The 20,361-nt window shown below is 43.8% G+C and overlaps 1 protein-coding gene across 1 annotated transcript in view; it reads right to left on the minus strand.

Annotated features, from left to right (window-relative positions):
- Positions 1 to 8,289: 8,289 nt before the first annotated feature.
- Positions 8,290 to 20,361, minus strand: part of TSPAN8 (tetraspanin 8) — a 35,500-nt gene continuing 23,428 nt past the window's right edge. The window contains exons 7-9 of the mRNA XM_030215399.1: positions 18,346 to 18,474; positions 12,996 to 13,079; positions 8,290 to 8,357 (exon numbers count right to left, since the gene is read on the minus strand). Of these exons, the coding sequence (XP_030071259.1) occupies positions 8,304 to 8,357; positions 12,996 to 13,079; positions 18,346 to 18,474 (267 nt within the window). The 3' untranslated portion in view covers positions 8,290 to 8,303. The remainder of the gene's footprint in view (positions 8,358 to 12,995; positions 13,080 to 18,345; positions 18,475 to 20,361) is intronic.

Consider the following 20,361-nt stretch of genomic DNA (forward strand, 5'->3'; position numbering starts at 1 on the left):
GATGACTCAGCTCGAATCCCCAATTATTCCAAATGAATGGCGCCATGAAGTAAAAGGTACCTTTTCGTGCAGTCTTTCCGAGATAGTGTGCCCTCTTTCAAAGGAGGGCACTCTTAATGACATTGACCCTGAAATGAAAATGAAGACCGAGTAATGTTGCAAACGACATTGTAAACAAAACAAAACAAAAATTTGGGGGTTGCCTCTCCTTGGTTTAGCCACTTTTAAAATTTATGCCCTTAGTATTCCTAGTTTTTTTTTTTAATTAACATTTCAAAATTTTTACACAAAGAAACACAATTTGTAAGATAATAAAAGAACACATGAAACATATGAATCAACCAAGGAAAATAATTATAAACCGATACATCTGGATCATACTCACAATGAATCGTACATATGTTGCTCACAACTAGACCTCATTGGTGGAGGGAAACAAATCCAGAAGCCTAAGGAAAATGGCCTAAACAAAATAAAATAGGCAAAGAGAAAAAAGCAACCCTTCTACAATTTTAACCGTGGTCAGATGTTAAGAGGGACAATGCTGAAACCCCCTCGAGCTCTAAAAAAGAACTGTAATTGAGATAAGTCGTAAAAAACATATTTCACATTCTCAAACAGAATTACATATTTGCAAGGGTATCTTAGTTGGAATTTAACCCCTAAGGACAAGGCTTGACCACATAGGTCCAGGAATTTCTAGTTTAACTCATCCCACGGAAACAAGTTGCTTCTCTTTTACACGAGTTAGGCAATATGAAAGCCCAGTCCATGTTCACCATATACATTTTTTACTTTTCTCCCCTACCCTTCAGGGACTGCACATTTTGCTCCGCCGGATTCTTTATTGAATTATGCCTCTTTGACTTTGCTTTATGGTTGGAGACATATTTTTTGTTCATTGACCAGGCTGCACTAATGAATGGGCTTTGATCTCTTGCTTGGATCATACTCACACCATTCCAGTTTTTCCAATCATTTCCAATCTGGTTTGCAACACTGTGATCCAAATTGAGAACAGCACGTTCCACTGGAACAGATTAAATTCTGCAGATTAATCTTTATAGATACTGTGATGCAGGTGTTACTTGATATTTGTTGAAACTGGATAGTATTCTTGGGCTTTGATAAGATTAATTACCACTTTGTATTAAAATGACTTGGATTTTCGTTTGGATGTTATGTCCTCTGTCAAGCCTTCTTCTTCGGTGTCTTTTCTTTTACCAGTCTCCTGCTGATTATTGTCACAATAATTCTTCTCCACGTTCAAGTCTTGTTATTCTTGGTATTCCGCTGGGCTCTGCAATTGGCTCGCTCATTCTTCTGCATGCATGATTCTTTTGACAGATGTGAGAAAGAAAATGAACACAGCCTGGAATGAATATTCTGGAAAAAAAAAACCACACACACAAAGTTACATTTCTTTGAAGATTTTCTGTCAAACTTTTTAAGTCTTATGTAGGTCATATTTATTGAGGGACTTTTTCCAACTGGAGGAAGAAAGCTCAGTAAATCTGGACTGGTTCAATATGCTCAAGGCAAACTGACTTTTCCAAACTCGAAGGACAGAGTTCCTCTTGCTACTATATCATATCCAGGCTCATTTTAAACCCCTTTACCTGGGTTCTCTCTCATTTACTACTGGCAGTTTTCTCGGTCAGAGCTTGAGGTTTATAAAATGCTACTACTACTACTTATCATTTCTATAACGCTACTAGACGTACACAGCACTGTACACTGGACATGAAGAGACAGACCCTGCTTGACAGAGCTTACAATCTAATCAGGTCAGACAAACAGGACAAATAAGGGATAAGGACAAAGAGTAACAAAATTCTGTGCAGAATCCCAAAGAGTGGCAAGATTCTGGAATCCTAAAGAGTAGCAAGACTCCAGAATCCCAAAGAGTAGCAAGATTCCGGAATCCCAAAGAGTAGCAAGATTCCGAAATCTACTACTACTTATCATTTCTATAATGCTACTAGACGTACACAGCACTGTACACTGGACATGAAGAGACAGACCCTGCTTGGCAGAGCTTACAATCTAATCAGGACAGACAAACAGGACAAATAAGGGATAAGGACAAAGAGTAACAAAATTCTGTGCAGAATCCCAAAGAGTGGCAAGATTCCAGAATCCTAAAGAGTAGCAAGATTCCGGAATCCCAAAGAGTAGCAAGATTCCGGAATCCCAAAGAGTAGAAAGATTCTGTGCAGAATTCCAAAGAGTAGCAAGATTCCGGAATCCCAAAGAGTAGAAAGATTCTGTGCAGAATCCCAAAGAGTAGCAAGATTCCGAAATCCTAAAGAGTAGCAAGACTCCAGAATCCCAAAGAGTAGCAAGATTCCGGAATCTCAAAGAGTAGCAAGATTCTGTGCAGAATTCCAAAGAGTAGCAAGATTCCGAAATCTACTACTACTTATCATTGTTACTCTATCATATCCAGGCTCATTTTAAAACCCTTTACCTCTCATTTACTACTGGCAGTTTTCTCAGTCAGAGTTCGGGGTTTGCAGAATGGCATTTATTGATTGGGGAAATAGAGTTCCTTTTATGACACAATTATATACACCCCCTTGTGCAAGAATATAATGAGATGAAGTCAAGTGACATTTGCAAAGGTGGAATGTATATTAAATAATCCCGTCACATTCAATCTTTTGAAGTGCTGCAGTGCTGTGAATGTGCTGGTGACGGTGGAAGAGGTGGTCGGTGGATGGGGAAAAGCACAATACTGGGTGGAGAGGCAGGCAGAGGAGTGGGTAAAACGGAGCTTTGGGGGATTTCACAGCTTTTATTTGGAACATTGTAAATAGAAGGGATGTCAGGGACTAACCAGCTGGGAGATGCTTTTGTCTAAATCATAGAATGATTTCTACTACTATCCGAAGCTGATCAGAAATCATTCAGTGCAGCAGACTGTAATTTTAAAATGAGCAATAGTTACTTTCCAGGCGCATCAGATAGTAATCTGATTGCTATCGCAGATTGGTTTAACACCCATAGATTGAAACTAAATCCTGAAAAATCTAAGGGTCTGATATTCAACCGGCTCTGACCCTCCCGTGCCCTATTTTCAGGTGCACGCTAAAGGATTTACACGCGTTTCGTTATAGAATAGCAGTTAGCACGATCATTTATCATTTAATATATGGCATATATTGAAGCAGTTTACAATTGCAATAAAGAGAAAACAGAAAGGAAAGAACTGGCAAACTGAGAAGACATTCAAACCTAACGAAACAACCATACTCCAATTGATTAAGCAGCAAACAAAAGTACCAGGAGCCTTCACAAACAGGATCAAGCCTTTAATTGCACACCATGAGGGGCATTTTCGAACAGGGATGCCCATCTCTAAGGGCACCCATCTCTGTGGACGTCCCTGCAAAGGGGCGGGGCATCCCGTATTATCGAAACAAGATGGGCATCCATCTTTCGTTTCGCTAATAAGGTCGGGGATGCCCAAACCTAAACATTTAGGTCGACCTAAGAGATGGTCGACCTTGAGATAGTCGACCTTAGAGATGGACGTCCTCGGTTTTTGGCCATAATGGAAACCGAGGACGCCCATCTCAAAAATGACCGAATACAAGCCCTTTGGTCGTGGGAGGAGCCAGCATTCGTAGTGCACTGGTCCCCCTCACATGCCAGGACACCAACCGGGCACCCTAGGGGGCACTGCAGTGAACTTCACAAATTGGTCCCAGGTACATAGCTCCCTTACCTTCCGTGCTGAGCCCCCTACCCCCCAAAACCCACTCCCCACAACTGTACACCACTACCATAGCCCTAAGGGGTGAAGGGGGGGCACCTACATGTGGGTATAGTGGGTTTCTGGAGGGGTTTTGGAGGGCTCACATTTACCACCACAAGTGTAACAGGTAGGAGGGGGATGGGCCTGGGTCCGCCTGCCTGAAGTGCAGTGCACCCACTAAAAACTGCTTCAGGGACCTGCATACTGCTGTGATGGAGCTGGGTATGACATTTGAGGCTGGCATAGAGGCTGGAAAAAAATGTTTTTAAATTTTTTTTAGGGTGGGAGGGGGTTGGTGACCACTGGGGGAGTAAGGGGAGGTCATCCCTGATTCCCTCCGGTGGTCATCTGGTCAGTTCGGGCACCTTTTCGAAGCTTGGTCGTGACAAAATTGGACCATGTAAAGTCGACCAAATGTTCATCAGGGACGCCCTTCTTTTTTCAATTATCGGCCGAGGATGCCCATCTCTTAACCACACCTCGTCCCGCCTTTGGTACACTGCCGACACGCCCCCGTGAACTTTGGTCATCCCCATGACAGAAAGCAGTTGAGGACGCCCAAAATCGGCTTTCCATTATGCCGATTTGGGCAACCCTGAGAGAAGGACGCCCATCTCCCTGTTTGTGTTGGAAGATGGGCATCCTTCTCTTTCGATTATGTCGCTGCATATGTCTTGTACATGAATCTTGTACCATTGACCCAACACAGGCCGTGTTTCAGCATGAAGTGCCTGCGTCAAGGGTTGTTCAATTGTATTGTCTAGAATGAAGAAAACAGCCAAGAGCTGAATTCACATTAAATGTGACTAAGGTCCACACAGAATGCATGCAAAAGCTTCCTGCTTTCTCTACACAGGAGCACAGCGTCCCTCTCACTCCAAGCGCAATCAACCAAAAATTTAAAAAAAAACAATTGATTCTCAGCATTTGCCAATTAACATTAATAATTGTGCACACAATTTTGAGCATCATTTATAGAACTCCCCTGTTAATGTACAGTAGCAGTATTTACTATGGGGCCTTTGTACTAAAGTTTACTGTGTGCTAATGGAATTAGCACGCATTAAATGCTAACAAGACTATTCTATACCTAGGGGCTTCTTAGTATTTAGCATGCACTAATTTTGTTAGCATGTGCTAAGCTTTAGTAAAGGGATCCTATGTGTTAAGCATTTTTGAACACACATTAACCACTTGCCCTCTCATTCTAAAAACTTGCATGCCCAAGTTATAGAATAAGGACAGTTATGCACATAATTGAATTGGACAATTAGATGCTTAATTGGCACTAACTAACAGTTACCTATGTCACTGCCCTTACGGGCCAATGCACTAAAGTCCCCGTAAAGAACAGCTCACTATTTCCACCTCGGAAAATAGCACGTGATGCTCAAAACAAAATCAGATGCAAATGAGCTGTAGGGACTTTTACCATGCAGCTCAGGCCAGGGCATGCACATAGCAGTCAATCAGTAAGCGTGGTTGCTATGGACATGCCCAGAACACTTTCATCACACACGTCTGTCATGCACACATACAAGTTGCATGTATGAAAGCCGTGTGTAGATGTGTAGAGCCTGGGGCAAAGAATGCAAGAGGTGCTGGGAGGCATGCAACAGGGTCCGGGAAAGAACCAAACACCGAATGACTGCCTGGAAGCTGTGCCACATTTGGGTGCTCACAGTTATGTCAAGTCTATGGTTGGTCGAGGTGCCATAGACCTGACACTGTTATGTCAAGTCTATGGTTGGTCGAGGTGCCATAGACCTGACACTATGTCAAGTCTATGGTTGGTTGAGGTACAGTAGACCTTTCACAGTTATGTCAAGTCTATGGTTGGTCAAGGTACCATAGACCTGACACTGTTGTTATTATTATTATTATTATTATTTGATGCATTTGTCCTACCTATTTGCAGGCTTAATGTGGCTTACATAGTACTGTGATGGCGATCGCCAATTCCGGTAAGAGAAATACAGAGTGGTCAAGTGTTAATGATCATAGATGACGGAGTATATAAGTATTCAAGGAGAGAGAGTTAAGTTTTGTCCAGTTCTGATAGTAGTTTCGATTGTGTTGGAGGGTTCAGGTGTTTATGTTGGATCCATCTGGTATGCCTTTGTGAGCAGGTTGGTTTTTAGCGATTTCCGGCAGTTTGTTAGGTCGTGTATTCTTTTCATGATGTTTGTAAGTGCATTCCATATTTGTGTGCTTATATAAGTCAAGTCTATGGTTGGTTGAGGTACAGTAGACCTTTCACAGTTATGTCAAGTCTATGGTTGGTCAAGGTGCCATAGACCTGACACTGTTATGTCAAGTCTATGGTTGGTTGAGGTACCGTAGACCTGACACAGTTATATCAAGTCTATGGTTGGTCAAGGTACTGTAGACCTGACACTGTTATGTCAAGTCTATTTATTTATTTATTTATTTATTTAGATTTTGCTCACACCTTTTTCAGTAGTAGCTCAAGGTTAGTTACATTCAGGTACTCTGGATATTTCTCTGTCCCAGGAGGGCTCACAATCTAAGTTTGTACCTGAGGCAATGAAGGGTAAAGTGAGTTGCCCAAGATCACAAGGAGCAGCAGTGGGATTTGAACTGGCCTCCTCTGGATTGCAAGACCGGTGCTCTAACCACTAGGCCACTCCTCCACTCCAGTCTATGGTTGGTCGAGGTGCCATAGTCCTGACACAGTTATGTCAGGTCTATGGCACCTAGATCTTCAGCTAATGCTAGTGTTCTATAATGGAATCTAAACAACCAGACACAATTATTGAATAGAATCTCTGTGTAGAATTAGGACACCTAAAAGGATAGGCTTACCCCCTTAATGTATACTAACACCCAGATTAAACAGCTAACACACTTTAATAAACAGGTCTCTCCTGGTTGGATTTGCAGTTATAGTAGCAGAATAGACATCATACTCCAGGCTGCCAGCCAATAGGATCACACTGATGCTTTTACCATATGCTCCATGTCACCAGCATGATTAATCTAGCCTTGTGTATCAAACCTAGCTGTCTAAAACCTGGCAGACTGATGCCTTGATTTGTATCTGGCGGCCAAAGCGATGTTTTTTTCTTCCCCCTTTTTCTTCGTCACTAGGGGCCAGATGCACTGAACATTTTCCCCATAGACCCAAAATAGGAAACACCCTTCTGTAAATCTGCTCTTGTGCGTCCATTGGGAAAATGCTTAGTACATCTGTCTCTAAATTATGGTGACCCCTTGCATTTCTCCTGCACCTGTAATAGCAAGCTATCATATTTAAATGCTTCCACTTATTCTAGTTTAACCCCTACTACATGGTGGGTTCCTGCTTTTTTAACAAATTTACCAGGAATAACAGAATATCAAGCCTAAATTCAAATATCAGGATAAGTGAATGGAAGTTAAAAAAAAAATTTGTGACCAACTACTTCATTCTTTGGCTACTTAGGAGCATAAGAATAAAAGACTTACCTTTCTGGGTCAGTGCAAAGCACCTTCCAGCCCTACGTCCTGTCTCTGACAGTGGCCAGTCCAAGTCACAAATACCCACCAGCATCCCAAAGAGTAGATCCATTTCTTATTGGCCATACCTACAGATAATTTATTTATTTATTTATTTGTGGCATTTATACCCCGCTCTTTCCCGCTCGATAGCAGGTTCAGTGCGGCTTACATGTATGGTACAAAGTATAACAGAGATAATACAAAGTATGGGACAGAGTGTCGCATAGATGATAGATTTACATAGAGTAGGACAAAAGTGATAGGTGTGGGGAGAGAATTGGAATTTGGGTGGTGCCTGGAGCTTTGACTCTTAACCAAACTGGTTTGCCCACTTATCTCAAGATGTTCTGCAGTGAATTAATATAATACATGAAACATAAAAATTCACCAGCAGTTCAACAACAACAAAAAAATCGGTGAAAAATCTGAGTATTTCATGTAAGTAAAAATCTTTATTCACACATATTCCACGATAAAACTTCAGGTCATGCATATTAGATTATGACTTTTTAAAACTCTAATATCTGTAAAAGGTTACAAGGGGTGTGGTAAGATTGTGCAGTTTCTGCAGGCTAATGACCACAATTAATGCGCGACAACTGCAAAGCTGTTGAGGGCTGTTGTTCCCCAACATTTTGCCTTTCAGTTAACACAGAGAAAATGTCCTTCGCCCTGCGCTAACTGAGCGGCAGGTAACACAGGGCCGTTACCTATTTCTATCCAGGTGGCGTTAACTGTGCCACCTTAGCCCCTGCCACTTTAGGAGTTAATATGCAGTAATTCCCTGATCCATTCTCCACCCTGTTTCGGATTCGTTCTTCATGTGAAAATTACCACAGGTTAAGTGCTAAGGTGCTGTGTTAAATGCTTGCACGCGTTAGTTCCCGTGCTAACAGCTATCGCAGCTTCGTAAATAGGCTCCACGGAATATAACCACTGATTCTTTTCTGTATTGTTTGCATACGTAATGTGCCAAGCAGGGAAAAGGAAACACTGTATCTGGAACTGGCTGGTGGCATTTTTTTTTGATACATCCACTTTTTCATTTGCTCTGAATCTGGCAGTATAAGGTCATAGAAAACGCCAAACCAATAATCTGGAAAACAAGAATGAGATTAGTTGGCACCAACGAGCAAAAACCCACAGAGACCTTTTTTGTTTGTTTGGAAGTGCATGAGGGATAAATTAACTTTACAGGGGGGAAAAAAAATCCTCTTTTCAGACTTGCAGGGTTTTTTTTTTTTTTTTAAGCAGAATGCTTGTAAATCTGAGATTCGATGGAAATGGTGCGTCCTAAAGAAAACCAGCAAATGTGATGGAAACCTACAAATCTGCAGCCTTCGTAATGAAAGACGGTGACCCTGAATCTATCCACACACAACTAGCCATGGCTGCCAAGCAATCAGCTAAGGGAATGTTGATGAATAATGTTCTGGCAACCCTGAAGCACTTTCTGGCTTGACAGCATAAAAAGCATTTCAAGTCCAGGGTGGTTTTTCTTGCTGATTCTCTGCTGAGCTAAACTCTTGCATTTCTCTAACATTACTGCCAGGTTACTGGCATTTCGCATTGTGCCATCAGGTACTGGACTCAGGTGGCTGCCCTGCCCTGTGTATAAGCAGAGTTCTTCAGCAGAATTCATCACTGCTATAATACAGATCTGGAGAACCCGCTGTGTGCCATAAGCTGACTTGAGATTCCCATCAGCCAAAGCAGGCAGGGCTGCCGAGAGGGGGGGGGGCAGGGGTGACAAAATTCCCCGGGCCCAGGCCTCCAAGGGGGGCCCGGCGCTGGGGTCAGGCCGCCAGTGCTGCAGTCCCCGGTCTCACCTGCCTGCCTCCCTCCTCGGCTCCGGGCCCCCTGCATTCGAAGCGACAGTCACAGATCGCCTCCCTTCGGGCCTTCCCTCCCTGTGTCCCGCCCTTGCAGAAACCGGAAGTTACATCAGACGAGGGCGGGACACAGAGAGGGAAGGCCAGAAGACAGGTGATCTGCGACTGCCGCTTTGAAATCAGGGGGCCCGGAGCCGTGGAGGCAGGCAGGTGAGACCGAGGACTGCAGCGACGGGGGGCGTCAGCGATGGGGGGAGCGACGAGGGCAGCAGCAGCAGGGGAGCAGAGGTGGGGCAGCCTTGTCCCGGGCCCGGCCTAGTCTCTTGGCGGCCCTGAAAGCAGGTAGCTGTCTGGCAGCTCCATGGGCAAAGGGGAATGTCCTCCTCTGTCCCAGCAGCACTTTCTTCTAAGTGCTACTCTGTCTGAGCAGTGGGTGTCTCATTGGACCAACTCCTCAAAAGGTACAGGACCAGACTAGAGGCATCTAGAGATTGTAGAGTTACTGCTGGGTAGGAGGCAATCCACCGGGTGGATGAACACAAGACTCTCACGGGAAAACAAAACTATTTTATTTTTGTTACATTTGTACCCTGCGCTTTCCCACTCATGGCAGGCTCAATGTGGCTTACATGGGGCAATGGAGGGTTAAGTGACTTGCCCAGAGTCACAAGGAGCTGCCTGTGCCTGAAGTGGGAATTGAACTCAGTTCCTCAGGACCAAAGTCCACCACCCTAACCACTAGGCCACTCCTCCACTCCAGGGATAGGGAGTGGATAGGGAGTGGGAAGTGGACCAATGACTCCAGGGAAACAGGACTATGGTGGCAAAGGAAACAACTTTAATCACAGACTCGACACAGTACTGTGTTTCGGCCACAGGCCTGCCTCAGGAGTCTCGATCAATCCTTGAAGCTTGAAAGGTGAATGTAATATCGGGTAGTCTTGATAAAGACTGTAACGATATAATTCATGTAATGTAGCGCCACTCTCTGGAATAAAGTTGTTTCCTTTAACACCTGTTTCCCTGGAGTCATTGGTCCACTTCCCACTCCCCTATCAGATAGAGTTACCGCTGGCCCCACCCCTGTGCTTTTCAGGGGCAGGTGTAATGAGACTCAACTACTCAAGCTCCATGAAGAAGAGGGGTGCTCCTTTAATTGTGGTACCATTTTGGGAGTAGGCGATGAAGGGACTCCAAACCATTACCTTCTTGGAAGGGCCCCCCCCCCCCCCCAGGTGTCTTGGCTATAAGAAGCTAAAGTAAAACTAAAAGTCATTATTTCCTTATCTTTGCCACTAAAAATATATATCCTGAAAAATGTTACCACTGGTGTAATTAGTATTCACACAGCTAAAGTATCTTAGGGGATCTTTTACTAAGCCATAGTAGCGTTTTTAGCTCGTGGTAGAAAGCAGCTGGCGGTAAACGCCGAGATGCCCATTATAGTCCTTTGGGTGTCTCGGTATTTACCACCAGCTGATTTCTACCACGACTTACTTACTTACTTTTCACCACTGCTTTTGGCTCCTAGCCACTACTCATTTGCCTCCCCTTGTTCCTTCTCACCCAATACTTCCCGCACCTTAATTGTCTTGTCTTAATTGACTTAATTGTCTTAATTACCTTAATTGACATCGCCCTTAATTGTCTTGTCTGTCTGTATTACTTTTTAGATTGTAAGCTCTATTGAGCAGGGACTGTCTCTCTATGTCAGGTGTTCAGCGCTGCGTGCGTCTAGTAGCGCTATACAAATGTTAATAATAATAAAAGACCCCCCTCCCCCTTTATTTTCCTGGTCTCAGGCCTCCCTATTTTCCCCATCACTTCAGAACATTTATATTTGCAACTAACTTGATCTATGGAACGAACACATTGATGGAACTGCAGTGGCTTAGCAATTCAATCTCGAGCGATATTCAAACTCCGTACTTTTGTATTTTGGATCATTTATGGCCCTGCACCTGATTATAAGGCCTCTTATTCTTCTTTACAAATAGAAACAATTGTATTTGATTATTTTTTTTATACATATTCTTCAGTCTCCATCCTTACAGCAAGTTAAACTAACTCTCAAACTCTATATTAATCAGGCCACGCAAACATGGAACATCTTGCCTGTACATCTTAGAACCTGAAATTTATTTTCTAAATGTTATTGAATTGTTTTTAAATTAGTATTCATTTTGTAATTTTTTTTCTAGTGTTGTTCTAGCTTCTTTTACCGTAAACCGCACTGAACCAGAATATTGGAGAGCAGCGGTGTATATAAGTCTTTTATTGACTTGTCTTGTCTTGTCTTGTATTGTCTTGTCATGCATCTACAGACCAAATTTTGGAAAGCTTCTATACTCCTGTCTTGTCTGCTCCGTAGAGTAACTTTATCTCATTTTTATCTTTCTCTGGTAAATTCTTTGTCTTTTCATCCTTTCTCCTCTTTTTTAGCTGCCATTTCAATACACGAGAGAGCACCTGTTGTCAGGAGTCTGTCTGTCTGCACGTGTTTGTATATGTGTGGCTGGACAAAGACACAGGTAGGTGGAAAACAGTAAGGAGCTGGAAGCCCTAGGGTAGTGGAAAACCCAGGACCTGCCACCCAAAGAAGAGTGAAGATCAATGGTGGCTGCACCCACAAAACCCCTCTCCTTCCCCACAGACATAAACTTACTAAACTCCGGGCTGGCCTAGGGCTTGATGGAGATGCTGGTGCCAGGGACAGGCTATTAAGATGCATGAAGCTGTCAGTTCATATTCCTCTGCCAAGCACCTTGCCACAATCAATACAGAAACCAGGAAGGGAGGGAGCCCAGCAGAGGAGCATGAGTTGATATCTTGTACGTTGACATCCTGCTCTTGCTGCTGCCATCAGGCCTGGACCAGCCCCAATAACAGGAAAGGTTAGAGGAAAATGGGGACCATGCCACCGTGTTACATCGGTGTGCATGCCCTACTGCTGTCTTGATTTCTACTTGGCAGGATTTCCTATAACTCCTACGCCATTGCATTCCTTACCATAAGGTACCTCAAACATTAAAACAAATAGCAATGGTTTTCCATTTGGAAACCTTCTCAGTTTCAAGCTTGCCGTATCTGCCTCTGTGCTGCCAACGGATCTGCACACATGAGGGTAATTTTATACAGTATCAGGTGCCCCGGCAGGGAAGGCATCAATGTTGCATCTGCTTTCTAAAGGCAAAATGACCCCCACTGGAAGGAAGGCCAAGTGTTTACACCTCCTCCACCTAAGGTTACACAAATGTCATAACATATGCGCATATCTCCAAACTTTGCCCTTGCTCTGCCCAGCTTCTATCCCTGGGAATGCCTATGGGTATATCAGGTGAAAGTATACACTACCAGGGCAATTCTATAAAGTATATGCCAATTACACACATAATTCATTAGAATAATAACATGTATGTATGTATGCACGTGTGTACATGTCAAAATTACGCCTAGGTACTGTTCTGTAAATATGCACATACCTTACTGACTGTTGTGATGTTTTGGTGGGGGTGGGGAGGGACAGTGGGCTTGAGGATCCCTGTCAGCTACACCAATGGTATGAAACTGCAGGATGGGCCTGAGACAAAAGCAGAGGGACCCAGGCCCACCTGTGGATACAACCCTTGGATGACAGAGCTTGGTCTTACTAACACTCAAACCGTGGTAAGTAAGAATTGGAAATGGTTAAAAAATTAAAGCTGCCCCAACTGATCTGTCAGTAGTATGCAAGCAATGGAAGAAGCACTTTTCTCTTCAGCCCAAGGTCTATTTTTTTGACTAACTGCAAACCTTGACGTCAGTTTTAGCTGCGCTTGTGGGGCAGCTCAGTTTCTGTGCTAGGACAGCGTGTTCTCTGACAAAACCTCCTACTGAACCTCTGACTGGGTTCTGCATCATACCTCGATGACCGCAAGTCCGAACGCTATTCCAATAATTATGACCATGTGGTTTTTGATGTAGTCAAGGATCACAGCTTCACAAGTCTGAAAGATAAGAATGTTTTCATACAATGGCAATGAGGATCAGATTGAAGTACGTTCATCGGGTAGAGCTGAAAAAAATATATAAATCTTCCGTTTTCACGGATCTATGACACACCTTTTATCCACCACCTGCCTTATATGTGTGGAATAAAATAAGATTAAAAATATAGAGAGAGTAATAATACCATAGTATTAGTAATGAAAGGACAGGTAGATAATTTACTATTTTGAGAGTAATTTTAAAATCTCTGTGAATCTCTCTGTATGCGCTGTAGGACACTGGTTGAAAAATGCTGAGCTAAGCATTGAATATCATTTATATGGCCAATGTATGAGTTCGATGTCTACGTGGCACCTTCCCTGGAACACCCTAAATTCCATTTCCTTTTTGGACTTCTAATGAATTATACATCCAAAATGATCTGTTCAATCCCTGGAATTCTGTTTTTTAAAGAGGAACTTATGCAGTGGCCACTGTTGCTGACCACCTAGCAGCTTTTGAATATTAACCTCAGGATACTTTAGGGGGGGGTGTGGGGGGGAGTTGTAGTTTAGAAAGTTTCCCATGTGGTCTGCCATGACAGCTACTATGGTTTTTCCTTGAAGTGGTCCTTCATGGTGCTGGATTCTCTTTCAAGTCAAGTTTTTCCAATCTTCTGTATTTACTTTAACTGTATCCCGTTAAAAGAGCCAGCTTGACCACTAAACAGACTAGGCATCTGCCTAGGGTGGCACAATTTGGGGTAGGGGGAGCACCGATACAGCAGTCTGCATGCCTAGGGAAGACACTGTGGTTGGTGCAGAGCCTTAACCATGCAGGCAGGCATGCTCAAGGCCTGCCAGGTCCTGCCCCCTCCATATTTCCTATTTCAGAAGGAATGGGACCTGGTGAGCCTTGAAAGGTAAGGATGCTTAAGACCCTGCGCAGTCATGATAACTTCCCAGGCACATTGACGACTGCATCAGTGCAGCTCTGAAGGGGGTAAGGAAGGAAGAGAAGCCACTGAATACCTTGGGCCAAGGAGGAAAGAAAAGAGGGCGAAATTCTGAACACTTGGGGAAAGGAAAAAGAAGAGATGCTTGACACCATGGGGGGAGAAGGGAAGGAGATGCTGGACGGCACAAGGGGAAGTAGATAAGGAGATGCTGGACACCACAGGGAGATGAGTAGGAAAGGAGAGAGATGCTAAACACCATGGGGGGCAGAGAAGGAGAAGGATGCTGAGCCCTGTGGAAGGAGGAACAGGAAAGGAGGGAGATGATGGACACCATAGGGGGAAGGGGCAGGGAAGGAGATACTGGACTATAGAGGGGTAAGAAAGGGAACATGTTGGATATGAATGGGGTGGGGGTGGTCTTGAGTTGCCCTAGAGAGTGGGGTGCATGGCTCAAGGTTTGCCTAGGGTGTCCGATAACCTCAGGCTGGCCCTGTTTGTTAAAACACTCAAAACACAGCAGCCAGACTCATATTTGGGAAAACGAACTACGAAAGCGCCACACCCCTAAGAGAAAAACTGCACTGGCTCCCACTAAAAGAACGAATTGCGTTCAAGGTTTGCACCATGGTCCACAAAATCATTTAAGGAGAAGCCCCGAACTATATGTCAGACCTTATAGACTTGCCTAGGAGAACCGCAAAGAGATCATCATACACATACCTCAATCTCCACTATCCTAGCTGTAAAGGGCTAAAACATAAATCCACATACGCGACCAGCTTCTCATACATCAGCACGCAGCTATGGAACTCACTACCGAAGGCCATAAAAACAACGCAAGACCTAACCATCTTCCGAAGGCTAATGAAAACAGATCTCTTCAAGAAGGCATACCATAAACATCCATCTTAAATACTAATTAATAACACTACACACGAGCTATACAAAACCGAACTCTTATCACATGTCAGACACCACCACCCTAGACCTTATGTAAAACAAGATCTCTCTACAATCGATGACCTAATGAAGATTATAATGCAATTTATCACTCTGAAACCTTCAGGCTATACCATAATTATTCTTCTCTACCATGTATGTACGCACATGGTATATATACCATGATCTACTCTATATATGTTATGTTCCATGTATGTTATCATGTATGTATGCACCATATATGTTATGTTCCATGTATGTTATCATGTATGTATGCACCATACGCAATAACCTTTGCAATTCTACTACCCGAAATGGCATCCGCCATTACGGCAAATGTAAGCCACATTGAGCCTGCAAATTGGTGGGAAAATGTGGGATACAAATGCTACAAATAAATAAATAATAAATATGAATGGATAAATATATGGTGAGGCAGATCAATAGATAGATAACACATTTTTGAAAGCAAGACAGGAAGTTGTAACACATTATTTTGCTCTGAAAATGCCCTAAAGTGTATCATTCTATAACTCATGTTGAGGTGCCATTTCTGCATGCAGTCAGCTGACATTCAGGGGTACATGTGCATAGACTTGTAAGTAGCAGTTTTAGAAAAGCTCCTACTGATGTTGTTACCCACAGCACACGCACATTTCGAGGGGGCAGATTCTGGCTGTGGTTTGGATGAACTTTAAAAATATACATGTACTTCTTATTTTGAAATCAGAATCTATGAATACTTCCTTATCTGCATTTAAACCGGCTCCTAACTCCTTGCTTGGATCTGGTCTTTGGAAAATCGATTAAGGGAGCAATTGAGTCTTCTGCTACCCCCTCCCCCTCTTTCCTATCACATATTGTAGTTCCTTCTTCCTCCTTCCCTTTACTGCCTACCCTCCCCACCCCCCAGGGGTGTGCTGGTAAATTTTTAACAACAGGCTCTTTCTCCGGACACAGCCAGCTCTGCAGTTGGAAGGGCCAGGGGTGGCCGGGGTGGGGTGGGGGGAGCAACACTTGCCTCTCTCTCTCCTCCCTCCCTTCGTGCGGGCACGCTAGGCATACCTTTGCTGGCAGTCAATAAATGGACTGCCACCACTCCCAACGCCTTGCTCTGAGCAGCATGCTGGAACTTCTCTCACATGCTCGTGCAGGTCTTTTTCTGCCGTCATCTACTATGTTACTATGTTAGAAGTCCCAGCCTGCTGCCCAGAGCTGGAAACAAGGAGCGGGGAGCAGCAGCGGTCTATTTACTTGGCTGGCAGGGCTCAGCATCCCCACCAGCAAAGTAAAAGAGAATTCAGCAGGGGGCCCAAGCCCACATTTTGGGAGCCAGTTGTTAAAGTAGCCATGGAGGGCCCTACTTTAACAACCGGCTCCCAAAATTCTTAAAAACTTAACAACCGGCTCTTGCGAGCCTGCTCCAGCACACCACTGCCTCCCCCCTTTCCTTGCTATTTCCTCTCCTCTTTCCACTTGATTAGTGTTCTTAGTCGCTCAGATATTTCTTATGATGTGCAGGATATTAAGCGCTTAATAAACTTGGAGTTGTTTTTTTTTGTTACATTTGTACCCTGTGCTTTTCCCACTCATGGCAGGCTCTATGCGGCTTACAAGGGGCAATGGAGGGTTAAGTGACTTGCCCAGAGTCACAAGGAAGTGCCTGTGCCTGAAGTGGAAATTGAACTCAGTTACTCAGTTCCCCAGGACCAAAGTCCACCACCCTAACCACTAGGCCACTCCTCCACTGTTGCTACTGTTGGAGATTCTACATGGAATGTTGCTATTCCACTAGCAACATTCCATGTAGAAGTCGTCGGCCCTTGCAGATCACCAATGTGGCCGTGCAGGCTTCTACATGGAATGTTGCTAGTGGAATAGATGTAGAATCTCCAATAGTAGCAACATTCCATGTAGAATCTCCAATAGTATCTATTTTATTTTTGTTACATTTGTACCCTGCGCTTTCCCACTCATGGCAGGCTCAATGCAGCTTACATGGGGCAATGGAGGGTTAAGTGACTTGCCCAGAGTCACAAGGAGCTGCCTGTGCCTGAAGTGGGAATCACTCAGTTCCTCAGTTCCCCAGGACCAAAGTCCACCACCCTAACCACTAGGCCACTCCTCCACTGTTGCTACTATTGGAGATTCTACATGGGATGTTGCTATTCCACTTGAAGTCAGCCCTTGCAGATCAGAAACAGAAGCCTGCGCAGCCTTCTACAAGGAATGTTGCTAGTGGAATAGCAACATTCCATGTAGAATCTCCAATAGTATCTATTTTATTTTTGTTACATTTGTACCCCGCGCTTTCCCACTCATGGCAGGCTCAATGCGGCTTACATGGGGCAATGGAGGATTAAGTGACTTGCCCAGAGTCACAAGGAGCTGCCTGTGCCGGGAATCGAACTCAGTTCCTCAGTTCCCCAGGACCAAAGTCCACCACCCTAACCACTAGGCCACTCCTCCACTCCATAGGCCACTCCTCCACACCTCTCTGGAGCTTGAAACCACCTCAAAATTCTAAAAACCTGATGTTTGAAGCTGGGATCCTCAATTGATCCCCTTTGTATGTGCAAGTTTGTGAATTCTGATATTTGCATGTTAAAGTAGAGGCACTTACGCACGCAGTTAACATTGCAAAATCAACCACTTACCTACACATACCAAATCCTGAGCAATGCTACTGTTATTTGAATATATATTTTTCTAAAATGGCTTTTTCCTGTGTACATGTTATTGACCATGGCCTTAAGCATATCTATAAAATAATGAGTGGAGTGGAATGGGTAGACGTGAATCGCTTGTTTACTCTTTCCAAAAATATTAGGACTAGGGGGCACGCAATGAAGCTACAAAGTAGTAAATTTAAAACGAATCAGAGAAAATATTTCTTCACTCAGTGTGTAATTAAACTCTGGAATTCATTGCCATAGAATGTGGTGAAGGTGGTTAGCTTAGCAGGGTTTAAGAAGTTTGGCTGGCTTCCTAAATGAAAAGTCCATAGACCATTATTAAAATGGACTTGGGGAAAATCCGCTGCTTATTTATAGAATAAGCAGCATAAAATGTATTGTACTGTTTTGGGATCTTGCCTGGTACTTGTGACCTGGATTGGCCACTGTTGGAAACAGGATGCTGGGCTTGATGAACCTTCAGTCTCTCCCAGTATAGCAATACTTATGTACTTATGTACCTATATTTTACAAAAGGTTCCGGTTTCAGTGAGCTTTAAAAAAAAAAAAACGCCTGCAAATTTTGAATATTTAATTTGGTTGTACCTTTTCTTATCTACAGGACCTGTGTGATTGGCCTCCACATTATGAATATTAAAAACACAAAAGAAGAAATCATGACTTTGAACATATAGTATTTCATTTCACTCTTACCTTTTTATACAGAGTTTTGCCAGATGTTGTTACACATAAATCTGTAGGTTGTGGATCTGTACAATAACAAGATTTGGAAGGTTGATCGCCCCAGTCTAAATGTCCATTAACCAAACCGCAACACTTGTTCTGTAAAAGAATGAGAAAAAATAGGGAACAAGTTATCTTTTGAAACTGATGGGATTTTCTCTTATCTCTTCTTTGGTTAACTTCTCATATTTTCATAGGATATGCTGGAAGATTGAAGTCCTGAGTAGAGTGGAACAGGTAGATTTGAATTGCTTTCTTACTCTTTCCAAAAATACAAGGACTAGGGGGCATAGCCAGACCTCGACGGAAGGGAGGACCAGAGCCCAAGGTGGGGGGGGGCACATTTTGGCCCACCTCTCCGCTGCCGCCCCCCCCAATGCCACTTCTCCCCCCCCCCCCCCCCGCTGCCACCGCCGCCCGCCCTCCGCCACTGGAAGGTACCTTGACAGGCAGGGGTCCACAACCCACGCCAGCTAAAGCATTTGTCCCACGCTGGTCTCATGTTTCCCGGTGCCCTATCCTGTTTTCAACGCCATGCACGTTTGTTTTAATGAAACTGAGCATGAGCATGCTCAGTTTCATTAAAACGAGTGTCACGGCGCTGAAAACAGGACAGGGCACCAGGCAACGGTAAGACCAGCTCGGGACAAATGCCTTGGCTGGCGGGGTTTGGGGACCCTGCCAGCCAAACTGGGGGCCCTGGAGCCAATTTGAGGGGCCCAGGCCCCCGTGGCACCTAGTAGCTATGCCACTGGCATGCAGAGAAAATATTTCTTCACTCAATGTGCAATTAAACTCTGGAATACAGCTGTGAAAGAGGAAGTACTGCTAATAGATGATTTTAGTATTCTAGATGTTGATTGGGGTACCCCTATTATGGGGTCTTTTAGAAGCAGAAAGATCCTGGATTCTCTACAGGAGGAGCAATTCCAGCAGTTGGTCATGGAACCTACGCGGGATGGGTCATGCTGGACTTAGTGCTTACTAACGGGGAGAGTTTTTCTGATGTTATAGTAGGTGATCATCTGACTTCCAGGGATCACAAGATGGTGTGGTTTAATATTAAGGTAGGTGTGGAGAGGGTTCATTCAAAAGTGAAGGTTCTAAACTTCATAAAAACTAACTTTATTCAGATTGGGGATTACGTCGAGGAAGTGTTGTCTGGAGGAGAACACCTGGAAGAAGTTGGAAAGCAGTGGGCAAAACTGAAAGGAGTAGCAAACCTTTTCCAAAGGAAAGTAAATAAAAATAAGAGGGAAAAGAGATTTGCTTTGGTTCTCAAAAGTAGCAGCTGAAAAGGTAAGGAAAAAGAGGTTAGCCTTTATAAACTACAAGAGATTGCAGACAGAGGAAGACAGAAGACAGTATCTGGAAAAGCTAAGAGAAGCTGGGAGAGTAGTCAGGAAAGCAAAGATGCAAATGGAAGAAAAAAAATAGCTAACATGGTAAAATTGGGGGGGGGGAGGACAAGACATTTTTTAAAGCTATATTAGTGATGGGAGGAAGTGCAAAAGTGGCGTTGTGGGACTCAAAAGTGAAGGGAGGAATATTTAGAAGCTGATAAAGGTAAGGCGGAATTGCTTAAGAAGTATTTCCGTTCTGTGTTCACAGCTGAAGGGCCAGGAGCAGGACCGCAGAAGACAAACGCAAATAGGAATTGGAGATGAATGATTTTCAGAGGACTGTGTTCATGAGGAGCTGGCTAAACTAAAGGTGGGCAAAGCAATGGGGCCAGGTGGCATACATCTGAAGGTGCTTAATGAATTTAGGGAAGTTCTAGCAGCTCCACTGGCTGACCTTTTCAATGCTTCTCTAGAGTGGTCCTGGAGGACTGGAGAAGAGCAGATATGGTCCCTCTCCACAAAAGCAGAAGTAAGGAAGAGGTTGGGAACTAAAGGCTGATAAGTGCTGACTTCCGTGGCAATTAAATTCATGGAAATTCTTTTAAAACAGAGAATAGTAAAGTTTTTGGAATCCAATGGATTG

The sequence above is a fragment of the Microcaecilia unicolor genome, chromosome 9 (assembly GCF_901765095.1).
Source record: "Microcaecilia unicolor chromosome 9, aMicUni1.1, whole genome shotgun sequence".
Taxonomy (NCBI): Eukaryota; Metazoa; Chordata; class Amphibia; order Gymnophiona; family Siphonopidae; genus Microcaecilia; species Microcaecilia unicolor.